This window comes from Aspergillus ibericus (genome assembly GCF_003184845.1).
Source record: "Aspergillus ibericus CBS 121593 unplaced genomic scaffold BO80scaffold_40, whole genome shotgun sequence".
Taxonomy (NCBI): domain Eukaryota; kingdom Fungi; phylum Ascomycota; class Eurotiomycetes; order Eurotiales; family Aspergillaceae; genus Aspergillus; species Aspergillus ibericus.
Genome location: NW_020292138.1, coordinates 1 through 27133, shown reverse-complemented (window position 1 = coordinate 27133; position 27133 = coordinate 1). Strand labels below are relative to the sequence as shown.

General features: G+C 51.1%; 12 protein-coding genes across 12 annotated transcripts; 7 read left to right on the top strand and 5 right to left on the bottom strand.

The window, feature by feature from the left end:
* Positions 1–839: 839 nt before the first annotated feature.
* On the top strand, positions 840–1663 carry BO80DRAFT_481342 (oxidase ustYa family protein; the record flags this gene model as incomplete). Its single annotated transcript, XM_025723377.1, has 3 exons — positions 840–1009; positions 1058–1180; positions 1230–1663. The coding sequence occupies exons 1-3, from the start codon at positions 880–882 to the stop codon at positions 1661–1663; spliced, it is 687 nt and encodes a 228-aa protein (XP_025572211.1). The 5' UTR covers positions 840–879.
* Positions 1664–2090: 427 nt separating this feature from the next.
* Positions 2091–2757, top strand: BO80DRAFT_481340 (oxidase ustYa family protein; the record flags this gene model as incomplete). Its single annotated transcript, XM_025723376.1, has 2 exons — positions 2091–2509; positions 2574–2757. Coding segments are annotated over 2 exons (603 nt in total), but the record flags the coding sequence as incomplete, so codon positions are not given.
* A 1753-nt stretch (positions 2758–4510) lies between these two features.
* BO80DRAFT_437346 (uncharacterized protein) lies at positions 4511–5162 on the top strand (the record flags this gene model as incomplete). Its single annotated transcript, XM_025721000.1, has 4 exons — positions 4511–4583; positions 4651–4661; positions 4819–4887; positions 4956–5162. 4 exons carry the CDS (start codon positions 4511–4513, stop codon positions 5160–5162), a joined length of 360 nt encoding a protein of 119 aa, XP_025572209.1.
* A 214-nt stretch (positions 5163–5376) lies between these two features.
* On the bottom strand, positions 5377–6814 carry BO80DRAFT_481338 (phosphotransferase enzyme family protein; the record flags this gene model as incomplete). Its single annotated transcript, XM_025723375.1, has 3 exons — positions 5377–5806; positions 5891–6502; positions 6533–6814. 3 exons carry the CDS (start codon positions 6812–6814, stop codon positions 5411–5413), a joined length of 1290 nt encoding a protein of 429 aa, XP_025572208.1. The 3' UTR covers positions 5377–5410.
* Positions 6815–7088: 274 nt separating this feature from the next.
* Positions 7089–7887, bottom strand: BO80DRAFT_427750 (uncharacterized protein). Its single transcript, XM_025720097.1, has 2 exons — positions 7385–7887; positions 7089–7331 (listed from the first exon to the last, which is right to left on the bottom strand). Exons 1-2 carry the CDS (start codon positions 7630–7632, stop codon positions 7229–7231), a joined length of 351 nt encoding a protein of 116 aa, XP_025572207.1. The 5' UTR covers positions 7633–7887; the 3' UTR covers positions 7089–7228.
* A 260-nt stretch (positions 7888–8147) lies between these two features.
* Positions 8148–9909, top strand: BO80DRAFT_362765 (Zn(II)2Cys6 transcription factor domain-containing protein; the record flags this gene model as incomplete). The annotated part of the gene is made up of 2 exons (XM_025716072.1): positions 8148–8240; positions 8284–9909. The coding sequence occupies 2 exons, from the start codon at positions 8148–8150 to the stop codon at positions 9907–9909; spliced, it is 1719 nt and encodes a 572-aa protein (XP_025572206.1).
* Positions 9910–9976: 67 nt separating this feature from the next.
* On the bottom strand, positions 9977–11504 carry BO80DRAFT_178568 (Kelch repeat protein). The gene is made up of 3 exons (XM_025713999.1): positions 11306–11504; positions 10939–11103; positions 9977–10891 (listed from the first exon to the last, which is right to left on the bottom strand). Exons 2-3 carry the CDS (start codon positions 11096–11098, stop codon positions 10044–10046), a joined length of 1008 nt encoding a protein of 335 aa, XP_025572205.1. The 5' UTR covers positions 11099–11103; positions 11306–11504; the 3' UTR covers positions 9977–10043.
* A 1291-nt stretch (positions 11505–12795) lies between these two features.
* Positions 12796–13339, top strand: BO80DRAFT_427746 (uncharacterized protein; the record flags this gene model as incomplete). The annotated part of the gene is made up of 1 exon (XM_025720096.1): positions 12796–13339. A coding segment is annotated over exon 1 (253 nt), but the record flags the coding sequence as incomplete, so codon positions are not given.
* Positions 13340–13457: 118 nt separating this feature from the next.
* Positions 13458–17131, top strand: BO80DRAFT_427745 (putative sister chromatid cohesion factor (Chl12)). The gene is made up of 2 exons (XM_025720095.1): positions 13458–16534; positions 16588–17131. The coding sequence occupies exons 1-2, from the start codon at positions 13941–13943 to the stop codon at positions 17009–17011; spliced, it is 3018 nt and encodes a 1005-aa protein (XP_025572203.1). The 5' UTR covers positions 13458–13940; the 3' UTR covers positions 17012–17131.
* Positions 17042–18435, bottom strand: BO80DRAFT_467341 (electron transfer flavoprotein subunit alpha/FixB family protein). Its single transcript, XM_025722845.1, has 3 exons — positions 18114–18435; positions 17848–18016; positions 17042–17743 (listed from the first exon to the last, which is right to left on the bottom strand). The coding sequence occupies exons 1-3, from the start codon at positions 18414–18416 to the stop codon at positions 17169–17171; spliced, it is 1047 nt and encodes a 348-aa protein (XP_025572202.1). The 5' UTR covers positions 18417–18435; the 3' UTR covers positions 17042–17168.
* Positions 18436–19649: 1214 nt separating this feature from the next.
* On the top strand, positions 19650–20276 carry BO80DRAFT_314628 (uncharacterized protein; the record flags this gene model as incomplete). Its single annotated transcript, XM_025715062.1, has 1 exon — positions 19650–20276. A coding segment is annotated over one exon (627 nt), but the record flags the coding sequence as incomplete, so codon positions are not given.
* A 587-nt stretch (positions 20277–20863) lies between these two features.
* On the bottom strand, positions 20864–22403 carry BO80DRAFT_504348 (uncharacterized protein). Its single transcript, XM_025724419.1, has 2 exons — positions 22287–22403; positions 20864–22213 (listed from the first exon to the last, which is right to left on the bottom strand). Exons 1-2 carry the CDS (start codon positions 22353–22355, stop codon positions 21092–21094), a joined length of 1191 nt encoding a protein of 396 aa, XP_025572200.1. The 5' UTR covers positions 22356–22403; the 3' UTR covers positions 20864–21091.
* Between the last annotated feature and the right edge of the window lie 4730 nt (positions 22404–27133).

Below are 27133 nucleotides of genomic sequence, written 5' to 3'. Positions count from 1 at the left end.
ACTTCCTTTCTCGAAGGTCGTGAGCACTCAAGGCAATTGCAGAGTGTAGACTAAGGCCACTTGACACTATACGAACAAGTCCATTTCAAATCCATCGGGAATACTCCCAGTATCATGTGAAGTTCAGCCCTTGCAATCAATACTGGATGGATCCTTAGGTTCAGCTACGTGCTTATCAGTTGGGGGCCGGAAGTTTTATTCCGGTGGGCCCTGGTAATTTTGATCGTATGGTAAGAATGGGGTCTCATTTTTTCAATTCTGTTATTTATGTCATATACCATAGTTATTAGCTGTAATTTAATGTTTACATAGATTCGATAAGGGGGTAATGATACGATCTTACTATGAAAGGGATTATAAGCTCGTATTTCAATCCTACTAATAAACCGCCGGGGTTTACCGGAGATCATCAGGGTTCACCGGAATATACGGAGTAATCCATTCTTAAAGACAGCCAAGCAATCTATACAGAGTAGCCTGTACTAATCAACCAATACCAATAACCCGCCTCGTACGGTAAGAAACCCAACTTCCATTTTAAGCATGTCGACATGGATCCTTATAATTCACCATATTAACAATGTGGAGAATCAGCCTGACGATCCCCACAATCCTTCAGGATGGACGTTACCTCCTAGATCTCGTATTCCCAATCCCTGGATCTGCAGCAGGGACTTAGCGCAGGGTTCGGGGACATCGAGAGTGGGGTAAGCAAGTTAGTCCGGGGAGAACAGCACGCCAGAGTGGCGATAAGAGCGGACACAGATAGTATGCGAAGCGGAGGCCAACTGTCAGGGTCTTTGGGATTCCCCAACTACAGAGTCAGAACGAATGCAGAACTCAACTACTCTCGTTATTGACACACTGCAGACACTCACGATGTGGTCGCGACAATGGGCCATCTCCGACCTCACAATCGCATCAATTGTACTATCGGTTATTATTCTCCTTGTTGGGCAATCTTTTCAACCGCCGGATATTGCATGTGTGAAGAATCTGTCCTCATGGTGTAGGTTATACATCTATCCTGGAGGAATTATACTGATGACGAGTCCAGCACCGGCATTCACTGCAGTGGATAGCTCCTGGCAAATGTTCCGAAACGGATTCTCGGAAAAGTCCATCTATCGAGGTCTTCCCAATCCAGCGATTGAAGAAGCGTGGAGTGATATTTTGCAAAGTGCGTAGTGAACTGCTTGATCTTCGAAACTTTCTAAATAATGAGCTAGAACATCCCGTTCTCGTCCCGGAAAGCGACACCGGGTTGGACATGGACAGCACAGATGGAGTCTCACTTGTGAAGAGCTCAGACGGTCAAATCCATGCATACCTGGAGGTTTTCCGGAATATGGCCTGCCTTAACCTCTTACGGCAGCATACTTACAGAGATGAATACGATTATACATCCGTTGATGCATTCCAAGGATCTGAGCCGGAGATTATGCGACGGGTAGATGCCTGTACGCAGAGGCTGAGAGAAGTTCTGATGTGTATAGGAGATGCAACGCCGTATTTGATTATGCTGACGCCGGAAAAGGCTCAGAAAGAGTCCCCGGATTTCAATACGTTGCATTACTGTCGTGATTTTGATCGAATTGTTGAGTGGACGAGGGATAATCAGATAGATGGTGGGGGCTTGGGGGGTCATAACTTGTATATATAATTCATGAATCATAAGAATTGAGAACGAAATAAAGATCCCCGTTTTTCGATAAGCATGGCAAGCGGAGTGCATAGCGGGAGTTAATAATAAGAGGGGATTCGCACGGTCATCAAGTACTTACGAATGGCTGTTCTTATTTATCCCCTCTCCACCCCCACACGCATCTCCCCTTCTTTAATCTTTCCCGTCGGATTCGTCCACGTGCAATAACACCACCATGCTCCTCTTAGACTCTATAGACAGCAAAAGCAGAAAGTATTCACTCCCAAGTTGCACCAACCTCATAACTTTCGTCGCCGGATGTCTTCTCGGGTCTTTTCTCACCCAAGCCCTTTCAAAAGGCGCAGACTGGCAAAGCCACCAACCCGACAAAGCCGTCCATTTAGAGCACATAGAAAGCAGTGGTTGGCTTACCAAACCTTGATCATCATCTCAAACCGCTAACAAGAGCCAAGAAAAACCAGGTCCTCTCACCAACCCAGCCAACATCCATCCGATCCGCGTCAACGGGACATACAACGCGCCATCGCCATACCGCGGTCCACCCACCCCCGAAGTCGACGCCGCATGGGAAGAATACTGGAAAGTATGGATGGTGGGTATAGACGAAGAGACATTCCAAGCATCGAACCCACAGTATCCCGAAGCTTCGGTACGGCTGGAAGAGAGCGGGCAGTATCTAGCCACGCTCGAGGCGACACATCAGCTGCACTGCTTATATAACCTCTTCCGAGCATCATATCTGGATGTGTATCAAGATGAAAGAGCGGAGTATGAGAAGGATCCCCGCAATTGGCATGAACGGGTGGATCATTGCGTGGAGATTCTGAGGCAGAAGTTGGAATGGTATGTTTCCTGCTTAAGACTGGTTTGAGTTTCGGGTTGGAAGTAACAGATGAATTCTTTGCAGTGACCGAGACACGGGCCTTATTACGTATAACTGGGTACGAGGGAAAAAGGTGCCCACGGCGAATTTCAATGTCCAGCGGATGTGTCCGGAGTGGGGGGTTATGGATCGTTGGGCGGTTCAGCGTCAGGTGTCGGAGTTACCAACCAAGCCGTCGAATGCGGTGCAGCTTTCGTTTATTCCATGATCAGATTGGACGGTTCTCAAGGGATCTGGAAGTACAAATGAGACATACAGGGATGTACAGACATGAATATATGCGTGAGCGTGAATCTCACGTACTCGGAACATAGACATTTGACAGCTGCTATAGTGCACAGCTTTGTAGATGAAAGGTTAACATGTGTATTTGATTGCAGAAAAGAGTGCTATAAATTAGTCTAGCTCATTTGTTTGCCTACCTATCGTTTCAGCAGAGATGCACTGCAGTATCTAGGCAAGCTATACTCGCCCTCAACTGAGACTCAATCAAGTAAACTAAGTATATTTCCTCCTTGATAATGAGGACTGCCCTAAAGGTTCGAAAGCAAATACCTATCTGTGGTAGACCCTGCCGCACAGTGGGCTACAAAGCCTAGCGACGGCCGCAACATAACGAACATCATGCAACGAGGCAACAATAACTAATCAGGATGCTTGTTAATACCGGCCAATATAGTAGTGGATTTGCCATTTCTTTAATGCATAGCAACTGCCTGTCCGCGGAACGTGTTTTTGTTCTTCTTGTTGTTGGGATGGTCGTGACAGACCAACGCCAGGTAGAAAGAATCTCAACCTACATCACTGTCCAGAGGGAAGGGGTGTTCATACCTCTAGTTGCTTTCTCAGCAACTCCCTGAGAGAGCAGACGGACAGCGATTGCGGTTATTGCTTTTGGTGGTGGTAGTTGTGAGGACGGTGATGATGAGAAAGTCGACCATATACCGAACCATTCTCAGAGGCACCAAAGCATGTCTTTGAGAGAAAGGCATCCGCGCCCGTATGTGAAAAGAGGCACGGCAGTCGTTTCCAAATGTCATGATGGGCCGGTTCTTGGGGAAAGCACCCACAGCCATGCAATACGAGAGCACACCGACTGAGAGGATCACAGATAGAGTGTATGCAGACATCTGCTGTCTCGCAGATGGAAATGGAGATGCAACAGCATCGCCCTTTGTGTTGACGGTTTCTGGAAGACGGATTCCATCGTCAGCCATTGCAATCCATCCCATATGTACTTGACACTTACCTTGACTCGTCTTAGGTAGCTATATTTTGTAGAACCTGAATATTCTAGGCAATCCCAGAAGATTGATCGTCAACCATTTCGATTCAATCTACATTGCAAAGTGTCTGTAGCATATCTTGACCCATCTTTGGTGGCATTGAGATGTTTTGAAGCCTGGAATCGCAAGTGGCACTGTAGCAGACTCCCAATACAAATTTGACGCTTATATGATGATATAGGTCGATGATTGAGGTTTTATACTGCTAAAGAAATAGTTAGATGGATCAGAAGAAAGGCGATTGAATGCTGACTGCCAGCGAATCCTCGACATCCACAGAAGGCTGAGTCAACACAGAGAGGTGAGCATAGTGTCACTCTACCTCTCAGCAGCCAGTCACTCACAAAACCAACAATCATGGCTTGAATAAGAGGCAGGGCAACGCAAATGCAGTGGAATCCTGAATGAAGTGTCACATCAGAGGCTATGAAGGCCTGGATAACCTCGTACCTAGTCATCAAGGTGTTGATTCGCAGGTGCTAGTGGCAAGTGATGGATGAAGTTCCCACATGAAGAGCGTTAACATGAAAAGCGAGAGTCAGGTTATGGGCTGCTTGTACTGAATGAGATGAAAGAAGCCTCAGGATTCCTGTTTGTTCTATGGTCAAACGGTTAGCTCCTGGACACATACTCACTGTCACCAACATCATCCTCATCCCCATCCCATCCACATCCATGTCCACATCCACGTCGAAATCCACATCTACACCTACATCTACATCCACCCCTACATCCACAGACATGCCTTGTAAGTGCCACCCCAAGAACCCAACTCACTTCACGCCTGTCAACCCACACTAACTAAGCCTTTCTAGCCGATCATGAAGTGAGTATCCTCCCAATACCCTATATCACCCATCCCCTCAGTTTCAATAGACGACAATAATGTTCATCGGAGTATACAGGACGATATACAATCACCATCCCATAATATCAACCTTTGCAGAATACTGGCTTTTGAAACCAACTGACACTTTAAGCAGGAAGAGCAGCAGCAGCCCCAGCACCAGCAACAGCAACAGCAGATAGCCGGGCCGGAGTCCGATGAAGAAGTATGTACATACCATTTCCATCTTGTTGTCATCACTATTACGACTCATGCTGATGATAACGTACGTAGACCCCGGAGGAGGAGGACGCCAATGAAAAAAAGCGGCGGGAGCTGAGGGACAAGATATTCATCCTCGAGGATGAATGTCAGGCCCTCGAAATCAAGAAGGAGGAGGCCCTGGAGGAACTCAGGGAGGCTGAGAGGGCATGGAAGATAGCGATGGAGGAGGTGGCCCGGGTTGAAGAGGCCTACCGAAACCTCCTGGAGGAGATTTGAGGGCCAGTAATGTTTCATTTAAGTAACTGAGCATGGAGTCAAGCTCTTCTGATAGAGGTAGCACTATTTTATGGTAGGCATTGTAGCATCATCGGTCTAATGCATGAGGCTATATTCAAAAGGAATCCCATGATATGAGAACAATTTCTGAGCCAGGTCTATACATCTTGTTACTATGAGAGAAAGCTGTAATATAATAAACCACAGAGGAAGCCCCAAGTCTTACCTCCAAGCAAGAGACAAGCACTTTAAATATCATCCCAAGTATCCAACTTTCGCAGCTTCATCTGCTTCAACTTTTCCTGAGCAAAAGGCTCCATTGCCCCCTTGTCTTCAGCACTCAGGAAGTCCAACCTCTTTGGACACAACAGTTTATCACGGTCCTCAAGAGACGTATCCCCACCAAAGAACCTCGCATCCATCATCGGCCAAACGACATCAAAAGCCCAGCTCTTTCGTAAGCCATAATGGACCCAAAAGTCTCCATTAATCCAACTCTGCCACATCTTTCCTGAGAGCCGCTGGTCTTCCACCAAATTGCCACTTGCTACGGCGCTATCCTCACGATCTTTGAGCACTCGAAGGAATGTTTCAAGCCGGGGTTGGTATTTCTCTTTCCAATCCAGCATACCCTGTGGCCATTCCTCGGGCATTTACAATAATAGCCACCAAGGTGGGGAGAAAGTATACTCGCGGGGGGCGGCGTAAGTGAATTCCCAATCAATGACAGCAGTAATTTGCATATTGTCGTCGAGCAAGATATTGGACGGACGAAGATCGTCGCAGAAGAGCTTGAATGGACCAGTGTCATTACTGATATCAAGGAGTCGGGACTCTTCTGCCAAGCCACACACAAGTTTCCTTGCGATATACTTTGAACAGCAGTCTTCTTTAGAGTCAATGGCATCATTCTGTTGAGTTTGTAAGTGCAGAATCTCGGTCTTGGCCAGACTCTTGTAATAAGATGAAGCGGTTGCAAATGACGATTGTGGGAGCATTGTAGGAGGAAAGTTTCCCAATTGGACTAGCTCATTCATGTTCATTGTCAACGGTCTGCTATCGGTAGCCCACGTATCAATTGCCATGGAACCGATTCGCTCAAAGGAGGGCTTGGAGAGCTCCAAGAGGATATCGGCTATTTGGCCGTAGAAGAACTCGAGCTTGGACTCCTCGATATTAGGATCCAGGAACGGACGATCGCTTCTTTGATAGCCTGGAGCTCGTAATTGTGTTGTGAGATTAGAAGCGTTTGCAATGTACTCCATCAAGATAAAAGGCCCCAGACTGCCAGGGCTCTCGCCTTCTTTCATGCCGTAACTGATGACACTAGGAACAGGAATCTTGGTATGTGTCTTGAGGTAAGACATTACCGCGACTTCGTTTCGGACCTTTTCTTCTGGAAAAGCGACATGTCCATGGCAAGGAAAGCGTAGCAGAGAGGCAAAGCCGTCCTCGAATTCCATCCGGAAACACAAGTTGAATGCTCCCATGCCTGCAATTCGGGCGCGGTCAGTCGCTTTCGTATTGGGTCGATGGCTTTTCATGAACTCGGTAACTGCCCGTAGAACATCAGGAGTTGAGGCCTTTGCCTTGAACTCTTCGAGTACCTCATCACATCGATCCCAAGCAACATCATCATGGTCCATCCTCATGTTGATGGTTGAGGGTGGGTAATGTAAAGTTTTAAGATGGACAGCCAAGCTTATAATAACAAGTTAGCTTCTAAAAAATAGTGTAAGTGGCAATTAGCGAACATTCGGTAGCTTTGATGGTCGCATCAGTCTCGTCAACACCCGCTTTGAGAAGTGACACATCAAATCCACTCGCAGGCTGAGGGTGAAGTTCCCATAGGTTGCCTCCTATTGGTCTATCTGGTCCTACGATTTCACTTTGCATCTAACTAATTTATGAGACTCAAAAAACTGGACTTGTGTTCATTTCAATGACTGTCTGACAGCTGCGCGCAGAAAGCAACAATAAGCATAATCAGATCTCCTAAAGAACCATGACAGGCTCCAGGAATCCGCAACGGCGTCACACTGGCTTGATGGTAATACCAGCCATTATCAATAATAAACTGCCACAAGCTCAATATTCTTCGCAACCTCCACCCCATGCTTGTTAAACATCGATAGGATCAGTTTTCCGCCCGACTGCTTTCCCTTATACCTGGTCAAGCCCATCGCATTAGTCCAGCCATCGAGCAAGAGACACCGACATACCAATAATAGGTGGTTTCCCTCTCGTTATAGAGAATCTCAAGTTCTCTCTCCATTGGGCCCGATATGACCGACTTGCTCACGGTGCCCTGAGCAAAGGAATTGCTCTTCGACTTGCCAGACGCGTCCTTGGTCCATTGGTGAATGACGGCTACTCCTTGGCCAGGGTTCATATTATTGGCGAATACAACGCTGAATATCTCATCCTGCGCGTACGGAGGATAATTGAGCTTGCCGATCCAGCCGATCATGACGATGGTTGTATCTGGACTTGGAGAGTGGGCTAGTCAAATGCTGTGAGGTGCCTCCAGGTCGTAGTGAACAGACATTCTTATATAGTGGAATTGCTGAAATGGATCAGCCAGATCTGAGGATAGCTGACGTTCTCTGCATATACGGTATATTACTTATGTCAGTCAGTCTGGTGACTTTTTTGGGGTGAAATGCTTGCCATTCAGAAGCTAATGTCTTCGCATCTGACTCCGCCGTACAGTCGGATTCTGAATCTATCTTCTTCTGCCCGGCCATAGATGACTGAGTAGATCCCCTGGCTATTGCCATTGCTTACCAAAGTCCACTCAACTCTGCTTTTCGAGATTGTGCCCAGATAGAGACGACAAGGTTGGAGATGTTCGGGAACCGGATGGATGCAGCAATGGCCAGGCAGTCACACTATAGCGGTCTGTTAAATTACGGTACCTGCCGGGCGTAACTTTGAACGGCTTCTACCTCCCTTCCCCTCCATCCATCACTGCTATCAGTCATAATGCCGATGCAGGCTTCAAAGAAAAGTGTGAACCCGCCCAAAATCCGCCGTAGCCATTCAGGATGCAGGCCATGCCGTAGAAGAGGCAAGCGAGTCAGTACTTCCCCGGCTGAGTGGGCATCTGCTAACCCTCCAGTGCGATGAGGCAAAACCCGGCTGCCGAGCCTGCGCCAGATTGTCCCTGGAATGCAGCTATGGGGTCAACTTTAGCTTCCGCAACTACAGTGCACATGCTGCATCCCGATCAGATCCATCTACCGACAGGCTATGCATAAGTAACCACTTCGGCGATATTTCAAATGCAACGATACCAGCCACGCTTAGTTCTGGGGACACTCTTGAGTTCAGCTACCTCAATCATTTCCGTGAGCATGTGTGTCATCTGCTGCCTGCAGTGTCTCCTCAAGTCGCAGACAGATTCCTCCAATCTCCTTGTCTACGGTTCGCGGCTCTCTGCATTTCAGCATCTAATCTTTCAATGCTAAATGCCCGAGTCCAGAACCGCACTCTGGTCGGTGATAGTCGACGATCTGTCTTCAGCCCGTTCGTGAATATGGTACACCACAATTATGCCCGAAAGTATCACAACCTGGCGCTCGAATATCTTCACAATGCCAAACCAGACGAGGTCCAACGTCAAGCACCTGCATTCCTTGCTGCGCATGTTCTCCTCGCCTATTACCACCATGCATCGACAGATCATCTGAGCTTTCGACTGGCGGTCGAGGAGTCCGTGCGCTTCGTTTTGCACAATCGAGAAAGCTTAACAAACTCGGCAGACGGAGCTGGATCATTGCAAATGTGGTACCGTCTATGCACTTCTCACCGACCGGCAAAGCCACCTGCGCTGCTTCTTGAAGGAGCTGGGGCTAGTACCATTGGACCGAGTCCCCTTCCAGATGTCTCTGAGCATTTATATCTTCGCTGTGTTCTGGGAATGAATTCGGATGACCTTATCTACGATATCCTCATCAAGACGCTGGAGATTAGGACAAAACTGGTGGTTTTTCGCTGTGTAGCAGGTAGCTGCCAGATGTCTGAGCTGTCGAGTGAGGTTGGCAGTCTCACCTATGAGATTATGAACAAGATGCTCGGAAGACAATGTGTACCGAATGAGTATGCAGAGGCCCGGGAAGGCTGTGTGCGAGGCTCACACTTACTGGGCTTGTTGGATGTTCAAAAAGAGCGACTGAAGGTGTGGCGGTCCAGAGTCAACAAGGATCAACTGTCAATCGACCCTCCATCGTGGTGTCAAAGGTTTCCAACCCATCGAGACGCCATGAACGGCTTGTATTACATGCTTTGTGAAATGACATTCGAGGAAGCCAATGCAGCTTCTACATCGCACAGTGCTATTGCCAACATGGCGCATAACATATGTCAGATTGCCGGTCAATTGAGTTTCAGTATGTCAAAGACATCGGATGTATACACGTTCAGTCTGGCAGAGGTCCTGCTCCAACTTGTGCTTGCCTGGCGATCAGACGAGCTCTTTCACTACATCTTGGATGTCCTGTGGCCGCAACTTGAACAGGATGGGAAAGGTTACGAGCACTCCCACTACCCGACGCATCTCGTCAAGCGTATCATAGCCCATATTGCAGCCTACTGGGGAGAAGGCCGGGCAGTAACCTTTGCTTTACCGGCAGTTGCGGAAAACATATCGAAACTGAGGCTGTTGGATATCGATCATCCAGTCAACCTGGTGGTATGTGGATACAAGGGTAGCCAGTATTTTATTGAGAAGGTTCTACTTCCGTAAGGACTCCGCTGACATGGTTCGGCAATAATTGCTGTCTTGCACTCCGTGTCGAGATTGCTCTTGTCGGGATTTGGCTACGCAAGAGGTCCAAAACGCAAAATCAGGCAGGATGATCAACCGCTGGTGTATGTACTTCAAAAATCAAGCCGCCACACATCGCCTAGACGATCATTCGACTCGGCTAGTCCACCATGGACGGCAATGCTAGGCTGTGACGCACTCGGAATCACATCCGCATCAAACCAACCGCGTCCTTGAGGCCTACTCTCGTTATCCACCTCGATCTTCGCCCACTTATGACTCTCTATTTCGAAAATCCACGCATCTGCAAGCATCTTACCTGCCCCTTGGTGTCCCAGACTACTCGGATCATGTTCCCCGAACATGGTGACCAGACATGGCTTCCCCGAAATGTGCAGCGACAGCAGGCAGCTCACACTGCGTGCACTTGGCCCTGAGATACCATCCGCCGGATACGTGATAGTATCCCAAGCGTTCCTTTCCGGGTCGAATACATCCAACGCTCCGCCTTGTTCTTTATTGCCATCGAATCCATTCATCCGGAAGACCTTGCCCTCGGCAAAGGCAATCGACGTACCGCCTCTTTCTGGCTTCGGGGCGGGAGCCAGTTCCTGCCACTGGCGAGTCACGATATTGAACGCCCACAGGTCGCACAATCGACCTTTCTCGGGACAGCCGGCATGGAGGAAGATTGTATCTTTGCCGTTGTTGGCGAGAGCATGGTAGCTGCGTCCGACGGGGTACGGGGACGGGGGATCGGCAGGGGCGACCTGAGACCAGGCACTGGCAGCTGGGTCAAGGACCCAAAAGGAGCCTGATTCTTCTATCGGGGTCATGGCTGTTCCGCCACGGCCTGAAAACACGTAGACTTTTCCGTTGATGACGGTAGATGCAGCTCCGACTCGGGGCTGGGGAGCGTCGGAGGTGGTCATAGGGGATATCCGGCTGTCTGTCACAAATTCTGCAGGTGTTAGCACTTCTTCTAGTCCAACTAGCTGCAGTGCTCACCACGGTCGACAGCTATGCGATACACCGTGGAGTTCACCGGTTCGCGGGGCTGCAGCTCGCCGCCATATAGATAGGCATTGCCAGCAATAACAGCCAGAGTCTGCGACGACCTCCGGATAGAGGCGTCTGAAAGAAGTTGTGTCCATACAGCGCGTGCCATTGTTTCTTGCACAAAAGAGAGAAGTTAGAACTCGACTTTGAAAGGGCCAGGAGAGCGCTTAAGTATCCTGGCGCGAATAGCCAGACAATCCATCTCGGTTGATCGGAAACATCTCAATACAGGCGTATAATATCACCAGTTTGAACCAAAGCGAGATGATGTCTTTCTCCCCTTTCAACCCGGATCGTGTGGGTAAGAGTGCTATACATCGAGTTAACCAGCGTATGGGTCTTACGGGCGTATAATTTGTCCGAGACGGGCTTAGCGCTGTCATGCCCCGCCGAGATATTCTGCGAAGGCAGAGTCTGTGTGGCCCCGAGCACGCACTGCATCTGTGAATATAGACTCCTTGTCTATCTTTTGGTCGGGCTATGGGATTGAGGGTATCTTTGGCTTCTGGGTGGTTAATTCAGCGCTTGCCTGGACGAGACTGGATCAAATGACATGGCTATTGCCTAGTATGGGGAGTAGAGTACTCCGAAGAGCAATTTGATGACTTATACTGCCCTTAGTACCTTCAGCTTGACCACCTAGGTATATCAACTGGGAGATATATTATTAATCCCTGGTGGATGCGGCATGATTAGTCCAGATCCATGTTTGGATATTCTCACGACATCCAACACATGACATTCCTGCTATCTAGGCAACAGGCTAATGACTGTTGCAGTTGAATAATTCCTTCAATAACCCCAAAGTTGAAGCCTAGAGAAAGGAATTTGTCATCCGACCCAATATCAAGATCAAGGCAGAAATAAATGAAGCTGAATAATGTAGTAGTTTGTAGCAACTTCTATAGCACTTCCGGTGAACCTGATTGGTTCGGACTGGAGGATTAGCGTCGGAATAGACGACGCTGGCCTCGGACTCGGAATACCCGAATTCTGGCCGACAGTCAGTCGCCATATTCCTGGACCATGATTCTAGACTACAATTTAGCCAGAACGACCACTGCCTGGCCGAGCATGTGTCAGACTCGACTGGTCAATGATCTGTGCGACGAGGCTACAGCCTCAGGCACTGAGTCACCGCGGCCCAACAATTTTGTCGCGTCTAACCCTTTTTCCACTTCCAAGCCGGCACGACCATACCGTTTTAGTACCCCGCTGCAACTCCGGCCATCGTATCCCAGGCATCAGCCACCACAACCAAACACACTACACGCAAAGTGTCGTCATCAATAAAGCAGGCCGATACTATTAACTTCCATCTTCTCTCCTGACTCACCTTTGAGGACACCGATTGCGGACACCGCACTGCGTTAGCGTCTCGTGTTGACATTCATTCACGCCCTTCGCTCCTTGGTATGCGGGCCACCAAAAACACGAGTGGGCCTCGCGGCGCAATGATCTGACGGATTCGCAGTAAAGTCTAAATCAAGCATCTGATGCTGTCAGACCGCTAAGCCTTATTCATTGATGGAAGGTGGGTCCTGGCTTGGGAAGGGTTTTATTCCGTGGGCTCGGAGTAAATCCTGACGGAGTAGATGATGAATGACTCTTTGGGATGGAGTATATAAAGGGCATGATCCTCGTCGGATTGTGTGGTGTACATACAGACAGACATCAGCTACTTAGAAACCTTCAAATACTTGACTGTTATTTATCATCTGCCTTGCTTGAATTTTACCCCTACTCCGGTGACTATACAAACCACTACCACCAAACCACATCACCAATATCAACAAACCCCATCTTCTCCCAAAAACCTCAAAACCAACCAAAAACATCATGTCTCCCTCAATCAAATCCTCCACATCGACCGCCACCCTCTCCGATGCCTCCTCCACACACAGCGTCTCCTCCACCGCCTCAACAATCAAAAACCTCACCTCCTCGAGCAAAAAGTGGCTCTCCCGCAAAGACTCCAACGACGAGACCACTAAACCAGCCGAGACTAAGCCCGTCTCGCCTAAGCCCGCCAAAAAGAAGCCGCTCAACCCGTCTACCAACTACACTACTCTTGCTACTTATTTGTCTTTGAAATAAGCGCCCAGTTTGGTGCGGACATACAAGATATTCTATGGGGAGGAGTGGGTGGATTGGACTATAACGACATTATGCGCGTGCTTTGCAGTGGTATCTGTTCTTCGCTCGGTTTTGCTTGGGTTTGGCGTTGGGATAAAAGATGCTTGGTGGACTGTTGGTAATAGTGAAGGATTTCATTTTTTAATGTGATATACTTAATCGAATACTTTTCTTCATCTTTTATTGTAGAGAATAAGGTATGAAATACTCCGAACCACATGCTATCTATACAGTACCCGGACCAATAAAATCCAAATCCGGACTAGCGCGTCCACGGCGCGTCCCTCACGCGTCGCATCCCATCAATCTATCATCAACCATCAATCACCCTCCAAACCCATCTAACCAATACAATTACCCTCTCCTCCAAAACAGAAAAAAATGCCCACTTACTACCCCCAATAAATGCTCCCACCAACATCCCCCCCATCCATCCCCCCCTCCTTCACCTTCTTCGACTCCGACCCAGCCCTCGACCCAGCCCTCCACCTCCACTCCGAGTGCGACATTCCCCCCTCAGAGACCTACTCCTCCGACATTGAAGCCCTACACCACCAACGCGCCGACAACATCCGCAAGAAAGTGGTCATTCAGCACCGGGCGTGGAATCTCTCGGATGTGTTTCGGAGTGACGAGGATATAAGGCCTGGTATTATACAGTGTTCTGGTGGCGTGGGGATCGTCGGCTGATTTGGTCAGATACGCCGACGAGATCGAGACAAATATCGAGGACGGATTTGTCTACGAAGAAGGGTACTAGGGATAGGGGCTCGAGTGTGGGTTTGTTGTGGCCTTCTTCGCCGCCGGTTGGGAGGATGGCCATTGTGGAATCTGTGGGGTCGGAGGGGGAGGTGCTGAAGAGGAAGAATGAGGAGGGAAGTGGGGCTGAGGCTGAGATTGAGACCAAGAGGGTGAAGATGATGGGGGGGTTCGTGGATGAGCCGGGTGAGGATGAGTGGGATGCGTTCGAGGATGCACAGGGGAGTGGGCCGGTGCGGATGGAGTCCAGGCAGAAGATGGTGGGTGGTTTTATGGATGAACCGGATGAGGATGATGATGCATGGGATGCTTTCGACAAAGCACAAGGGGGGAATGGACCATCGCAAACAGAACCAAAACGGCAGAAGATTATGGGTGGGTTTTTAGATGAGGCAGACGATGATGAATGGAATGCCTTCGAGGATGCACAACTGCGGAGCGACTTTCAGGTTCAGGAAGAAATCATCCAACGCGCGCCTGTTGATCTGCCTGAAATTCCCAGACCATCTCAGACGGAGCCAGACTTGACTCCAAAGGCTTCCGAGCCATATCTCGACCCTACGCCGGTCCCAACCACGATAGTCCCGTTTATGCCCTCTCGCGGACCGTTTCGGTCGATCCAGATCAAGACCTGCTCGGGCAAGACGCGCTATGTTCCTTTGAAGAAGGCCGCCACCCGAGTTTCCTACGAAAGACTCGTTGCCGGTCGCTCTGTGACTGCCCCCGGAAGAGCACAAAAGAGTTACTACGGTATCGACATCCACAGGCTCCTCGATGAAGCTACCAAAGAGACCGAAACACAGCCCGCCACACGACCTCCTCCGGTGCAGCCGTCCATCGAAGCTCCGATCGACAACAGAAAGGCCAAGATGGCAGCGGCCATGTGGACCGAAAAGTACCGCGCACGCAAATTCACCGAGTTGATCGGTGATGAGCGCACGCATCGATCTGTTCTGCGCTGGTTGAAAGCCTGGGAACCGATTGTTTTCCCGAATCTCGCTAGGTCGAAGCCGAAGAAGCCAGTTAATGGCCAGGAGGATGAGGAGCGAACGCATCGGAAAGTTTTGCTCCTATGCGGCCCGCCCGGTCTTGGAAAGACTACAGTAGCGCATGTCTGTGCTCGCCAGGCTGGCTACGAGGTTCTGGAAATCAATGCGAGTGATGACCGAAGCAAGGATGTGGTGAAGGGTAGGATCCGGGATGCTCTTGCCACAGAGAACGTCAAAGGCATGAACGTTGAGGTGGGTGAGGAAAAGGTGCGCAAGGCCGGTCGCCCAGTGTGTGTTGTTGTCGATGAAGTGGACGGAGTCACCAGCGGATCTGGAGGCAGCGGAGAAGGCGGTTTCATGAAGGCCTTGATCGATCTCGTCCTGCTCGACCAGAAGAATTCGACTGCCTCCTCTGAGCAAAAGGGCAAGAAGAAAAAGGGCGACAACTTTCGATTCCTGCGTCCGCTGATCATGGTCTGCAATGATGTATACCATCCCAGTCTACGACCACTCCGGGCATCATCGGTTGCGGAGATCATCCATGTCCGTCAAGCACCGCTGGAGAATGTCGTCTCGCGCATGAAGCGAATTTTCACCGTCGAAGGCATCCCATCTGACAATGACGGCGTGCGACGTCTCTGCGAAGCATCCTGGGGCCTTGCTCGCAGAAAGCAAGGTGGCGTCAAGAGCAGCGGAACAGCCGAGGGTGACATTCGCAGTGTCCTTGTTGCGGCAGAATGGGTGGCACACAAACTCCGGAACGAGTGTCCCTCAACGCTGCGGCTGACACGAAGCTGGCTGGAGCAAAAGGTCCTCAGCGCCAACACAGGCGGCAGTTCCTTCTTTAAAGGCTTAAACCGTGGCGGTGTGCGCGATCTCGTGGAGCGAGTCTTCACCGAGGGAGCCGGGTTTGCTGATGCACCTGTTGGCGTTGATTCCTTCCGCGATCCTTTTGCCAACTCTGATGACAAAGTACCTGTAGGCGTTGCGGATCTCCGGAAACGCCATGCCATCGACAGACTGCGAGAGATGGTCGACGCCAGCGGCGAGCACGACCGCTGCGTGGCCGAGTGCTTTGCCTCGTATCCGCTACAGACCTTTCAAGACGACACATTCCTCTCGAAACCCAACGCAGCTTACGAGTGGCTTCACTTTCACGACACCATGTCGTCCAAGGTCTACACCGCGCAAGACTGGGAGCTCAGTGCCTATCTCAGCCAGTCGGTCGTAGCATTCCACCACCTCTTCGCCTCGGCGCGAGGCAAAGCCAAGGCTCAGGAAGTGGACGACGAAGAAGAGGAGCATCCATTCTCAGGCCCCAGAGCGGACTTTGCGGCCTACGAAGCGCAAAAGCAGAACCGAGCCATTCTCACGGAATTCCAGTCCGCCTTCACAGCCCCATTATCCCGACTTTTCCGGTCCACCGACTCACTCGTCATCGACCTCATCCCGAACCTCATCCGAATGCTATCCCCGGACGTGAAGCCAGTCGTAGTACGCGGCAGCGGCGAGCAGCGAAGCGTGGCCAGCGTGCGCAAAGAAAGCGAACGGGCCCTCGTCCAATCGGCAGTCCGAGTAATGGCCGGCCTAGGCGTACGCTTCGAAAAGGTCCGCATCGAGAATGCCGGAGCTCACAACGGCTGGGCATATCGCATGGAACCGTATGCCCCCACCCTTCACCCTACATAACTCAAGTACTAATCCCGCTGCACAGACCCCTGGACACCCTAATCACCTTCTCGAAAACCAAAACCAACACCACCTCCACCGCCCCAGTCCGCTACGCCGTCCGCCAAGTCCTCGACCAAGAATACCGCAAGGAGAACATCCGCAAACACTCCGAACCCATCCACTCCACCAAGCACAGCAGCAAGAAGTCAGCCCAGAAGACCGCAGACGGGCTACCCGATGCATCTAAAAAGACGTCCCGGGATGGACCGAACGTGAAGCGTGACTTCTTTGGTCGCATCATCAAGGAGCCGACGCCGCAGCCGGGTGACAATGGCGAGTCGCCGGAGATGGCGGCGCAGAATGAGTCACTCAAGGCGGGGAGACGCGTCTGGGTGACGTATCATGATGGGTTTTCGAATGCGGTGCGTAAGCCGATTTCGTTGGGGGAGTTGTTGGCGGAGTTGTAGCTGTGATGCTTGGGGGCATGCAGGCAGGGTAATGATTGTATGATGGTAATGTATAGATACATAAGTTAGTGATATCCGGAATCAGTTAGCAAAGAGTACTGAACAAACATGGCATTATCTATCCAGCCAAACACAATCACATGATAATACATCCCATCTACTGCTTCAACTTCTCCGTCAACTCCGGCACGGCCTCAAACAAATCCCCCACCAACCCCACATCCGCAACCTGGAAGATCGGCGCATCAGGATCCTTGTTAATCGCCGCAATCACCTTACTATCCTTCATACCAGCCAAATGCTGAATGGCGCCGGAGATACCCGCACAGAGATACAACTGCGGTGCGACATTCTTGCCCGTCTGTCCGACCTGCAGACTGTTATCCACGAACCCGGAGTCCACGGCCGCGCGAGACGCGCCCACCGCCGCACCCAACGTATCCGCCAACGGAACAATCAGACGCTCGAACTCCTCCTTGTTCTTGAGACCCCGTCCACCACTCACGACCCGCGACGCGGTCCCCAGATCCGGACGCTCCGATTTGGCTAGTTCCTCCGAAACCCATTCGGTTTGCAGGGGGGCGTTGGGGTCGCTGCCTTCTTCGATGGAGGCGCTGCCGCCGGTCGTCTCGACGCCTTGGAAGGATGTGCCCCGCACGGTGAGGACTTTGATGGCGTCGGTCGATTGCACGGTTAGGATGGCGTTGCCGGCGTAGATGGGGCGGACGAAGGCTGTTCTTGTTAACTACCCATGCCCATATACCTAAACGTGGTAGAAGGAGGGGCGTGCTCCGACACCGGAGAAAACCCAAAAGGCAGAGGGGTGGGGGACATACTATCCTCGCTCTCAATGCCCGTGATATCCGAAACCTGCTGAACATCCAACAATGCCGCGACACGAGGCAACAGACTCTTTCCGAACGCCGAGTGGCCGGCTACGATGTGCGTGTATTCGCCTTTCTGGATGTTTTCGACGAGGAGAGGGGCGTAGTTCTCGGGGAGGCCCTACACCGGTTATATCTATTAGCGTATAATTCTACCTTCTTCTCTGCTTGTCTTGCTTGTGTAGCTTGTAGTCCGGCTGAATGGGAGGGATAGATACCTTCTCATAAGCCTCATTCTCCACCGCAATCACCTTCTCCAAGCCCTTAATCTGCGCCGCCTCGGCAGCAGAAGTCCCCTTGACACCAGCACCCGCCACAAAAGCCGTCACGGGCCCACCGAGCTTCTGAGCTGCAGCGATAGCGGACAGAGAAGAGGACTGGAGCTTGCCGTCGCGCTGTTCGAGGACGGCGAGGGTGGAGAGCAGGCGGGCGAGCGCGGAGGTTGAGGCGGTGATGGAGGGGGTGGTGCGGGCGGCGCGCAGGGCGCGCAAGGCGGAGAATCGTGCTTGGGGGAGAAGCATGATGTTTGCGCGTATGGTGGTGGTGGTTGAGACTGGAGAGAAGTGTGAGGGGAGTCAAAGGTGGAGGCGGAGAGAAGAAGGTTATCGTCGGGTTCCGCCAAGCTTGCGGCGCCGAGCCGTCGGAGTCTTCGGCTGATCGCTGCCTCGGTGCCGCTGCTGTCTTGCCGGATGTGCCAGTGCACGGGTTTGTCGGTTATATTATTGCTTGATGCGTGGGAAGGCTGATGTCATGGCATGATTGGATATCGTGAATGGGAGAGATTGGATCGATGGAGTGGATGGAGGGTGGATGCTGGGTTTAGGGGAAGGTAGTATATCTTCACATGCTCGGCTTCACTCATGGATGCTTGCTCACATTGAATACAGGTTCTTTGTTGTGGATAACAGAGGTTCTCGGAATCTACCATGTCTACTCTCCGTCACTTATAAATCCAATCCTCAGACTTCAGATGCAGTGGTAAAGCCAGACCCAGCAATGGAAAGCCAACTATAAAGACACGAGGACATCCGTCTCAGTGCTTTCACATGAACTATCTCTAAACAGAGATCAAGATGAATCACTCAACAGGATCGAATGTAACAGCTCTACAACATGCACCATGACAGAGATTCATCTAGGTGTAGAGATGAGGCGCAGCTCATCCAGACACGGATGCCTGGTGCATTCCCTAATCACCATATCATGCATGCTATACGCTGAGGCGGAGATATCCTATCTATACCAGGTCGTATAGCGCCACATTATTCACGAAACCTCGCTTGATATCAAGCTCAGTGAAACCCCTGCTCAGATGCACGTGCTGAATGAAGCTGCCTAGCGGTTGCTATAAAGTCTATGGCTTTGTGTCTTGGGCTGCCCAGTCACCCACATTATTTATCCCTTCTGTTCATGACGAGGCCATGGCTGGTAACAGTTCACCGGATAGATTCCTCGATGTGCGAGGAGAGAAGCTGCCAAAGCAGAAACAGCAAAAGCAAGCAATGGACAATACCGATAGTTCTCGTGAACTTCAGACACCATCTGGTCCAGTCAAGGCTACAAGTGCCGATACCAGCACCAGCCCTACCAGTACTGAGCATCCATCCTCTTCCAAGGGCAAGGGTCAACGACTCCCAACACAACTGCGCCCTGACTTGCCATCAGATACAGCCAAACATCCCGAAATCGACCCCCAATCCGCCAGCCAAACCACCTCCAAGCAACCCAGCAAAACCACCCCCAACCTCATCTACCAACCCCACGACACCCCCTTCTGCACACAACGCTGCCTCCTGGGCCTCCAACACTCCCTCCCCCTAGACCCCAACTGCCCCAACACCCCCATGCACCAACGCCCATCCTCCAAGAACCACCACCCCATAACAACCCCCCACCTCCTCCACCTCCTCAACCACCAACTCAACACAACCCTAACCCACAACTGCACACCCCTGGGCACAAACGGCGCCCACAGCGCGCCCTTCAAACTCACCCTCACAACATACGGCTACACCTTCATCGGCAAAGGCAGCACCACCTCCTTATGGCCCGAAATCTCCCGCGAAAGCAAAATCTACAACATCCTCCGTCCCGTCCAGGGCTCCGCGGTGCCGGTCTTCCTCGGGGAGGTCAATCTCGCGCATACGTACTTTTTGCATGGGGTTGGGGCGATCAGGCATATGTTGGTTATGGGGTGGGGTGGGGAGAGTTTGAGGTGTTTGGGGAGGGAGGGGGAGATGTTTGGGGAGGGGGGGTTAGGGAGGGAGGTGGAGAGGTCGGTGAGGGAGATTGAGGAGTTGGGGGTGAGGCATCGGGATTTGCATTCGGGGAATTTGCTCTGGTGTGAGGAGGTGGGGAGGGTGTTGGTTATTGATTTTCATGTGGCGGTTGTGAATCTGAAGGATCAGAGTGGGAAGATGGTTGGTGAGGGAGAGGGGGAGGAGGATGATCATGGAGATGGAGACGGAGGGGAGAGGGTGAAGGAGGTGTGATTCAGTGCTTGAGTTGAACTTGGAGGTGTTAGGGTCGGTATTGCATTGTCGGATCTTGAGTATCTCAGGATATGGATTGGCGTGTTGTGGAGGATATCTGATATGTTTATGAATGCGATGGAAATGAACGAGCTGTACTTCTTTGCTGGATGTTAATATCAAAGTACTAAATGTCTATATCTTAATCCAGAAATGATAAACCCTAGTTGCATCATCCCCGGGTTTCATTTCCCCTAGATATTGTACTTGACATAAAGGCTATTACATACTAAGGATCACATCAACATCCATCTCATATGTCCACTCTAGGATATTTCCATATGTGAGGACAGTGAATTAGACTGCGTATTATGTTTAATGAAATCCTAGGCAGAAGGTACATGTTCCCTGCTATTTGGGGATTTCCAATTCTTTAGTCTAATATGTGCAGGTCGTTGAGTTGATAAGGTGGATGTTTTCGTCATATCGAGTCTTTTAATTTTCATATATATATTTCCGATGTTAAGATGGATGGGGCATTGAAAACTTCTGATCGGCCGGTATACTGATAATTGGATCATACTCAGTAACTTTTATTCGTCCAAGGGTATACCCTGATTATGAACAAGAAAGAAACGACCACGCCGCCGGAGGGAAAAAAAAAAGACACCCATTGCTATTGAGAATACAACCAGAAGGAAACATCAACACCCGAGGCAATGCGATTATGAAGTCGACTTTCTCTTCTTCTTGCCCGCTCCGACAGCCTTAGCTGGGGCAGCCTCCCCATCTTCCAACGCCTCAGCCTTTTGCTTCTGCAGCTTTTCTTTCCTTGCGGCCAGCGACAAGGCTTCCTCGTCATCCGCGGCGGGCTTGACCTTCTTGGTCTTCTTCGGCGCCGCCTCGATCAGCTTCTCCTCGTCGTTGCCGCTCTGCTTGCGCTTCTTGCTGCCCTCGATGGCCTTGGCCTCTTCGGCATCCTCCTCCACCACGTCCGCATCCTCCACCCACAGCTCACTGGCCAACCAAATCGGCATGGCCATCGTGTTGGCGCCCTTGATATGAACCGCCTTGATATTCCGCCATCCCTTCGTGATGTACTTCTCCGTCAGACCCTTAACCACGGCATCGACGTTCTCGGCCAGCTGCTCGGCGGTGAACTTGGAGGAACCGACACGGATGGCCGCCGTCGTGGCGGGGGCCAAATGAACGGGGGCACAGTTCAGCGCCTTCTCGATCTCCTTGGCGACAATAGCAGGAGTCGCAAACGCACTATCATCATCCTTGTTCTTGGACTTAGGGTCCTTCTTGACCTTCTTCCCATCGACCTTTTCAATCTCGGCAATGCGCACGGGAATCGGCCGCTTGCTGGACTTGTAGAAGATCTTTCCGAGAGTGTTCACCAAGCGCATGATAATGCGATCATCCGCCAAGAAGACATCATGTTCCGAGAGCAATTGTCTGCGGCTCTCGAAGCTCTTATACCGATCCTTCAATTTCGAGAATCCGATGACCTTATCGATACGGGAGGTGAGATGTTGGGGGAAGGAAGGGTCGGCGACGATGTTCTTGACGGAGCGTTGAGGGTCCGCGGTGATGAGACAGATGCTGAGGGAGGGAGAGGCGTTGAGGGAATGAGGGATGGGGATTTTGCCCGGCTTGAGACGGTTCTTGTCGACGACGTGCTTCTTGGTCGTCAGGACGAGCCACACGGCCTCGTTGTGCAGCGGGGTGTCTTCGTCATCGGAGTCGTTGTCGCCGATAAGCGTCTTCTTGGTCGATGTCTTTTCCTTCTCCTCTTGTTTGGTCTTGATGTGCCGGAGGAGGGCGGAGGAGGCACGAGAGACCTAGAACTTATCGGTCAGTGGGATGGTTGCATGGGCATTGAGGGTTGGGATGCAGGTGGGGGGGGGCACGCACTTGGCTCTTGTCGAGCTGGTAGGGAGACCCCGAGGTCACCTTGGTTGTTAGCGCCGTGGAGGACACCATTTTTGCGATTGCGGTGGGTTGGTGGTGATTCCGATGGCTTGAATGCTGCGATAATTCTATCACTAAAAAAAAATTCATGGGAAGGCGGTGGGGGCATTTTGCCGGCTTGGCGGGATTAGTCAGATCTGTCAGTCATGTGACGGTGGATATGGATATAGGAGGTTCAATTTTGGGCTGTCTGATTTTTGGTGGATTAGTCATTATTCAGTGAACATAGTGTTTTACTGAGGTATGTTGATTTACAGAATTGAGATCTACATCTAGTCGTGGTGGTGCTACGGGTAGTGAAGCAGTACTCGCGGTATAAGGTTGGGCAGAGGCTGAAGCATCGCATCGCATCAATAGTTCCATACGGAACCGTGGAAGTGGACAGCACGAGCTGCTTATACCAGTCTCCGGTGCCTGGAAGGCTCGTGTATGAATCCCGGTATCCCTTGCCGTTGCCACCACTTGATCCGTGAACTTACTTTCCAGGCTTCCAGCCCTCGCATGTACCTTCATACCACGTTCTGCAGGCCCTCGCTGACGGGAGGCTGGCTTGCCACATCTGACTCGTTCTTGGCAACTTCCAAGGCAGCGTTGCTTTTTGCATCGATGAAATAATGACCTGCAAATTGCATACCCTTCGATCTGCACAGGCCAGGCGAGGGAGTCTTCCTCTATCACCTGATCGGCAGGATATCATTTCGTCTGCTTGTTGTCTTGGTGATCGTGCAAGTCCTTTGGTTTTGGCAACAGATGTCTTCAGAAATTGCCTCCGACCAGTACCGGATTATGGCTGGCAGCATGGCAAACCTAATTCTCACGGTCAGTCCCATAGGTGGCTGTTGAAGAATCCTTGCATGTCCCATGGACCCGATGTCGTGGGCCGCCAAGGTTCCAGAATCTGATGTGTAACGGCTTTGTACTGAGCCTTTGTTCACGTCGCTTGGCTGAGAGCATGAAGGCCTAGATTTCCAGGCGCCAAGGCAATCATCAAGGCCAGATCAAAGGATGCAGGTTTTATACCAGTTGTCTCATGCGGCAATTACTCGTAACAAAGATGGAGATCAACTCCAACTTGACCTGGTCGGTGGCCAGCACGAGAACCATTGTTGGTCGATGACGCGATGCAACTGATCTGAAGAATTTATCCGTCTGCAGAGGCTGCCGAATATTCAGTTCCGGCTTCATGTCAGTAGAACATGTAAAGATAACGAACAAGCTCGCAGATTGTCTAACATAGTGGAGCACCATCACTAGACCGGATCATCCGTCAAAGTCTTAGCCCCTATTCCGGGATAGGGGTAGACAACAGTGAGGTAAACATCCAAACCAACACTGCTCCTGACCGAGACTAGATGCAGCACGTCTCCTTCAGTCCGGCGTATGGGGCCGAACAGCATGCAGCTGTCTCCGACGGATAAGAACTAGTGGAACAGCGGAGGGAGACCGGATAACGGAATGGCTCAGGTACAGCTGAACGGTGATAGGATAGACCACGGTGCCTGAAACAGTTGGGCGCTTTACTTCCCCATGGTACGGAGCACCCTCTGCACTGACTAATCGGAAGATAATTGTCCTTGAGAATCAATAGTGCATCCGAAGCGCGTCGCCAGGTACACGTCAATAGCTGATGTGTTGGGGGGTTAGTTTGCTTAAGAATTCAATAGTCAAATGTTAATGAGGCCAGTCGGAGAGACTATTAGTCGGCGGGAGGAGACACGGGATACGTGGAAATAAATCGCGAGCGGTCGTCACTCGTCAGTATACTCCGTATCCGTTGGGCAATGGCACCAGACTGGCAGACTCATGTTCAAAGCGTCGTCGGGTCCCACTATAGGCCCCCAAGTAATTCTGTTATCGATGGTTGTTGACCTTGCAGAACGCACCATCCTCTCCACCTAATCAATCGAGCGGTCGGCTCCCACTCCGTACACATCAGAATGCGGAGAAGGGACCATCAGATTGGCTGAGATCAAGATTTCCGATCGTCTCTTTCCAAAGCCGTGGGATGCGTAAACATACGTAAACGGCGGATAAAAGCCGCGCACGCAACCAGCAGCAGTGCGCTTGTCCTGTCGAGGCATCGCGGAGACCAGAACTAATGAGTCAGTCTTGGCCGCTTGGGGTTGGAGTCTCCAGTTGCCAAGCTTTGGGCCATCCGACGAGATGCAGCTGGTCGACTCGCAGTCTTGCGGTCGGCGATAAGCATGGCGGGTCCATACCGTATGGTTACCACTGGCCTTCTAGCCTCCTAGGTCCATTACACCGGTCAGTCTCAGTCAGGGGTCCAAAGTAATCTAGGTATGTCAAAGGGTCCTCACGCTGGTGGTGGGCGCAATGACCAGGATGAGAATTGGCCCGGGGGGCAGAGGGGCTGAAAGTCGGGCAGACGGCGGGCTCGTGTTCATTCTTCATTAGTATTGATAATTCACCGACTGCCCGGTGCCTGAGGTACCTGCGCCGAAGGGAGTCGCCAGACCAATCAGGCTCGACAACCATGCCGCTAGTTAAATGACGGTCTTGGCCAGGTATGACTTATACAACAGCAGACAACAATATGAATTGTGTTGCTGATATCCGACCACAGACATTCGCACCAGGATTTGGTCAAGAACTCTCGTCAGCAATGGTGATGAAACATGGGGTCCAGTCCAATGACAAACAAATCACCTGCGACAGGTGGATCACGACCGGCTATGCTAAGCGCCTCGGAGATACTGATAGAGGGCTGAAGGAAGGCTGTAGCACAGGCTGACAGCATTGCTGCAAGGACTGGATGGCATCGAAACAACACTGAGGGCCAAATGATCAGTCTGAAACGCACCCAACATACATCATGATGGATCTGCAGGTTAATCTACGCCAGACCCGTGATCAAGATAATCCCGGTAAGGCTGCTCTCGATAGATAGGTATTCGGGCTGTGCTAACCGATAGCAAGGCTCTGCTCACACCGAACACATCTTTGAAGATGTATCAAGCGTATTGGATATACCAATCAGCTAGTGGAACGTTGACACCTGGCAGCGCGCTTGACCGGGGTTCCTTGCCACGTTGCATGAAGATATCCGTTTGGACCAAGTGTACTCAGTACCTGCGTATGTACCCGGTGGGTAGAAAGCCAATTTTCAGATCTCAAAGTACCTAGAGATGATGAGTGAGGGGAAGAGCACTGCCCAGCGCATGATACGTCCAGTGTCCCGAGTAGCGCTATCCCTCTGATTGGTGTGTCAGGTCAATAGGCATCACACGTAGCGGTCAGTTGGTAGCCAGTGATGTGCTGCCAACCACACATCTTAGGCGATGGCGAAGAAAGACATTTAATTTGACAGGCATTTGCATGGGAAATGACGACATGTATGACGAGATGTCCAGGGTCTGCAAGCTGAGATTAACGGCTGCATGCTCCGCAACGGGCTCTAGCCGGTGGAAACTGCTCCGTTCAACTGCTTAATAGACAGATCGTAGGCAGGGAGAATCTTGGATTATTATTCTGCAGGAAGCGCACTGTCTACTTAAGTGGACTCACAATGTATGTATTTGTGTATTTTGTAGCGGGGTGTCACTGAGTTACATAGTCCATGGTATAGACATAGAATGATGATTAGGCACCAGTCTGGCTCGAACCTGAGGGGAAGTGACAGAAGTATAAGGATGCCGACATTCCGGCTACCAATATGATTTGGCCCTCCAATAGAGTACACTGAGACTGACCGAGACGAGGTGCTGGCTGAAAATACATTTACCCGCCGTCACGACGGAAAGCGTGACTGGCTGGCTGCTAATAATATTCCAGGCCAACATTGAGATCAGACATGAGACATTCCCTGGTAGGCCAAATTGTGGCAATGGTTCGGCAGCGCAGGTGGCGCTGATTGGTGTACCTGACCGGGGGGAAGGTTTGATGCCCACCGGCTGGTGCCCGAACCTCCACGGTGATTGGCCAGACGGGCCCAGAGTAATTTCGGTAAACGCCAAGCTCACTTTCAGGAACAGGAAAGCCCCCAACACGGAAAAAAAGCAAGGGTTTCAAAGGGGAAAATCACCGCCGTGGCCAGCAGCCCCAAGGCTGGCGGCTGGCCCAGTGTTCCAGAGCCTGGCGGTTCCTGTCGCAACCCCACTTCCAGCTGCACTGCTAAGAGGTTCTCACGTTGCGCCGTGGATGTCGATTTTTTCTAATTCAACCTCGGCGGAGGTCTTGGCTGTTGCCCCTGTCCATGATCCATCGATTCCATCGCCTGAGGACGACGAAAATACGCAGTCGTCCAGGTAGGATATCATCGAGATCAGGGACCAAACTGATCTCGTAGCATCCCCCCTTCCCAGTGGAAGTTCCCCTGTCCGAGGGAGTCTCCTAAAGTTATACTCCGGTCACAAAAATAGGACGCCCCGAGGAGAGTTGCCCGTATTGCGTACAAATACTGTAACAAGCTAATTTCCAACGCTAAATCCTAACAGCGCGCACTAACACCCGCCGATGTCTTTCAGCGGTTGAGCCTGTTGCCGGTGGGCCCCCCTGATGAGGTTGATTATTTTTATTAGTCGTGGTATTATTATTCCCTACCAACGATTATCCTCTTTGTCTATCCACTCATTACTCGCTCTTTGGTTCCTTTGGTTCACCCCCTGGAAAGGTCAGCGCACGCCTTCCTTGTCCCCCCCTCCTTAGTCTTTTCCCACCTGCACACTATCTTCCCTCCCCCCCCCCCCCCCTGGACCACGGCGCGACTTTAGTCTTTACTCCTCCTTCATCTCCCTCCCGATTCCCTTTTCTCCTCGAGATCCCTCCACATT

What these genes read in the sequence shown, in the direction of transcription:
- BO80DRAFT_178568 (XM_025713999.1), bottom strand. Translation starts at nt 11,098, where the DNA reads ATGGCACGCGCTGTATGGACACAACTTCTTTCAGACGCCTCTATCCGG. An exon ending in TCGCATAGCTGTCGACCGTG is followed by an intron (nt 10,892 to 10,938) that starts GTGAGCACTGCA and finishes TAACACCTGCAG; the next exon opens with AATTTGTGACAGACAGCCGG.
- BO80DRAFT_467341 (XM_025722845.1), bottom strand. Translation starts at nt 18,416, where the DNA reads ATGCTTCTCCCCCAAGCACGATTCTCCGCCTTGCGCGCCCTGCGCGCC. An exon ending in AGAATGAGGCTTATGAGAAG is followed by an intron (nt 18,017 to 18,113) that starts GTATCTATCCCT and finishes TAACCGGTGTAG; the next exon opens with GGCCTCCCCGAGAACTACGC. An exon ending in GGGCATTGAGAGCGAGGATA is followed by an intron (nt 17,744 to 17,847) that starts GTATGTCCCCCA and finishes TAACAAGAACAG; the next exon opens with CCTTCGTCCGCCCCATCTAC.
- BO80DRAFT_427750 (XM_025720097.1), bottom strand. Translation starts at nt 7,632, where the DNA reads ATGATCGGCTGGATCGGCAAGCTCAATTATCCTCCGTACGCGCAGGAT. An exon ending in AGGGAAACCACCTATTATTG is followed by an intron (nt 7,332 to 7,384) that starts GTATGTCGGTGT and finishes GGGCTTGACCAG; the next exon opens with GTATAAGGGAAAGCAGTCGG.
- BO80DRAFT_427745 (XM_025720095.1), top strand. Translation starts at nt 13,941, where the DNA reads ATGGCCATTGTGGAATCTGTGGGGTCGGAGGGGGAGGTGCTGAAGAGG. An exon ending in TGGGCATATCGCATGGAACC is followed by an intron (nt 16,535 to 16,587) that starts GTATGCCCCCAC and finishes CCCGCTGCACAG; the next exon opens with ACCCCTGGACACCCTAATCA.
- BO80DRAFT_504348 (XM_025724419.1), bottom strand. Translation starts at nt 22,355, where the DNA reads ATGGTGTCCTCCACGGCGCTAACAACCAAGGTGACCTCGGGGTCTCCC. An exon ending in ACCAGCTCGACAAGAGCCAA is followed by an intron (nt 22,214 to 22,286) that starts GTGCGTGCCCCC and finishes GATAAGTTCTAG; the next exon opens with GTCTCTCGTGCCTCCTCCGC.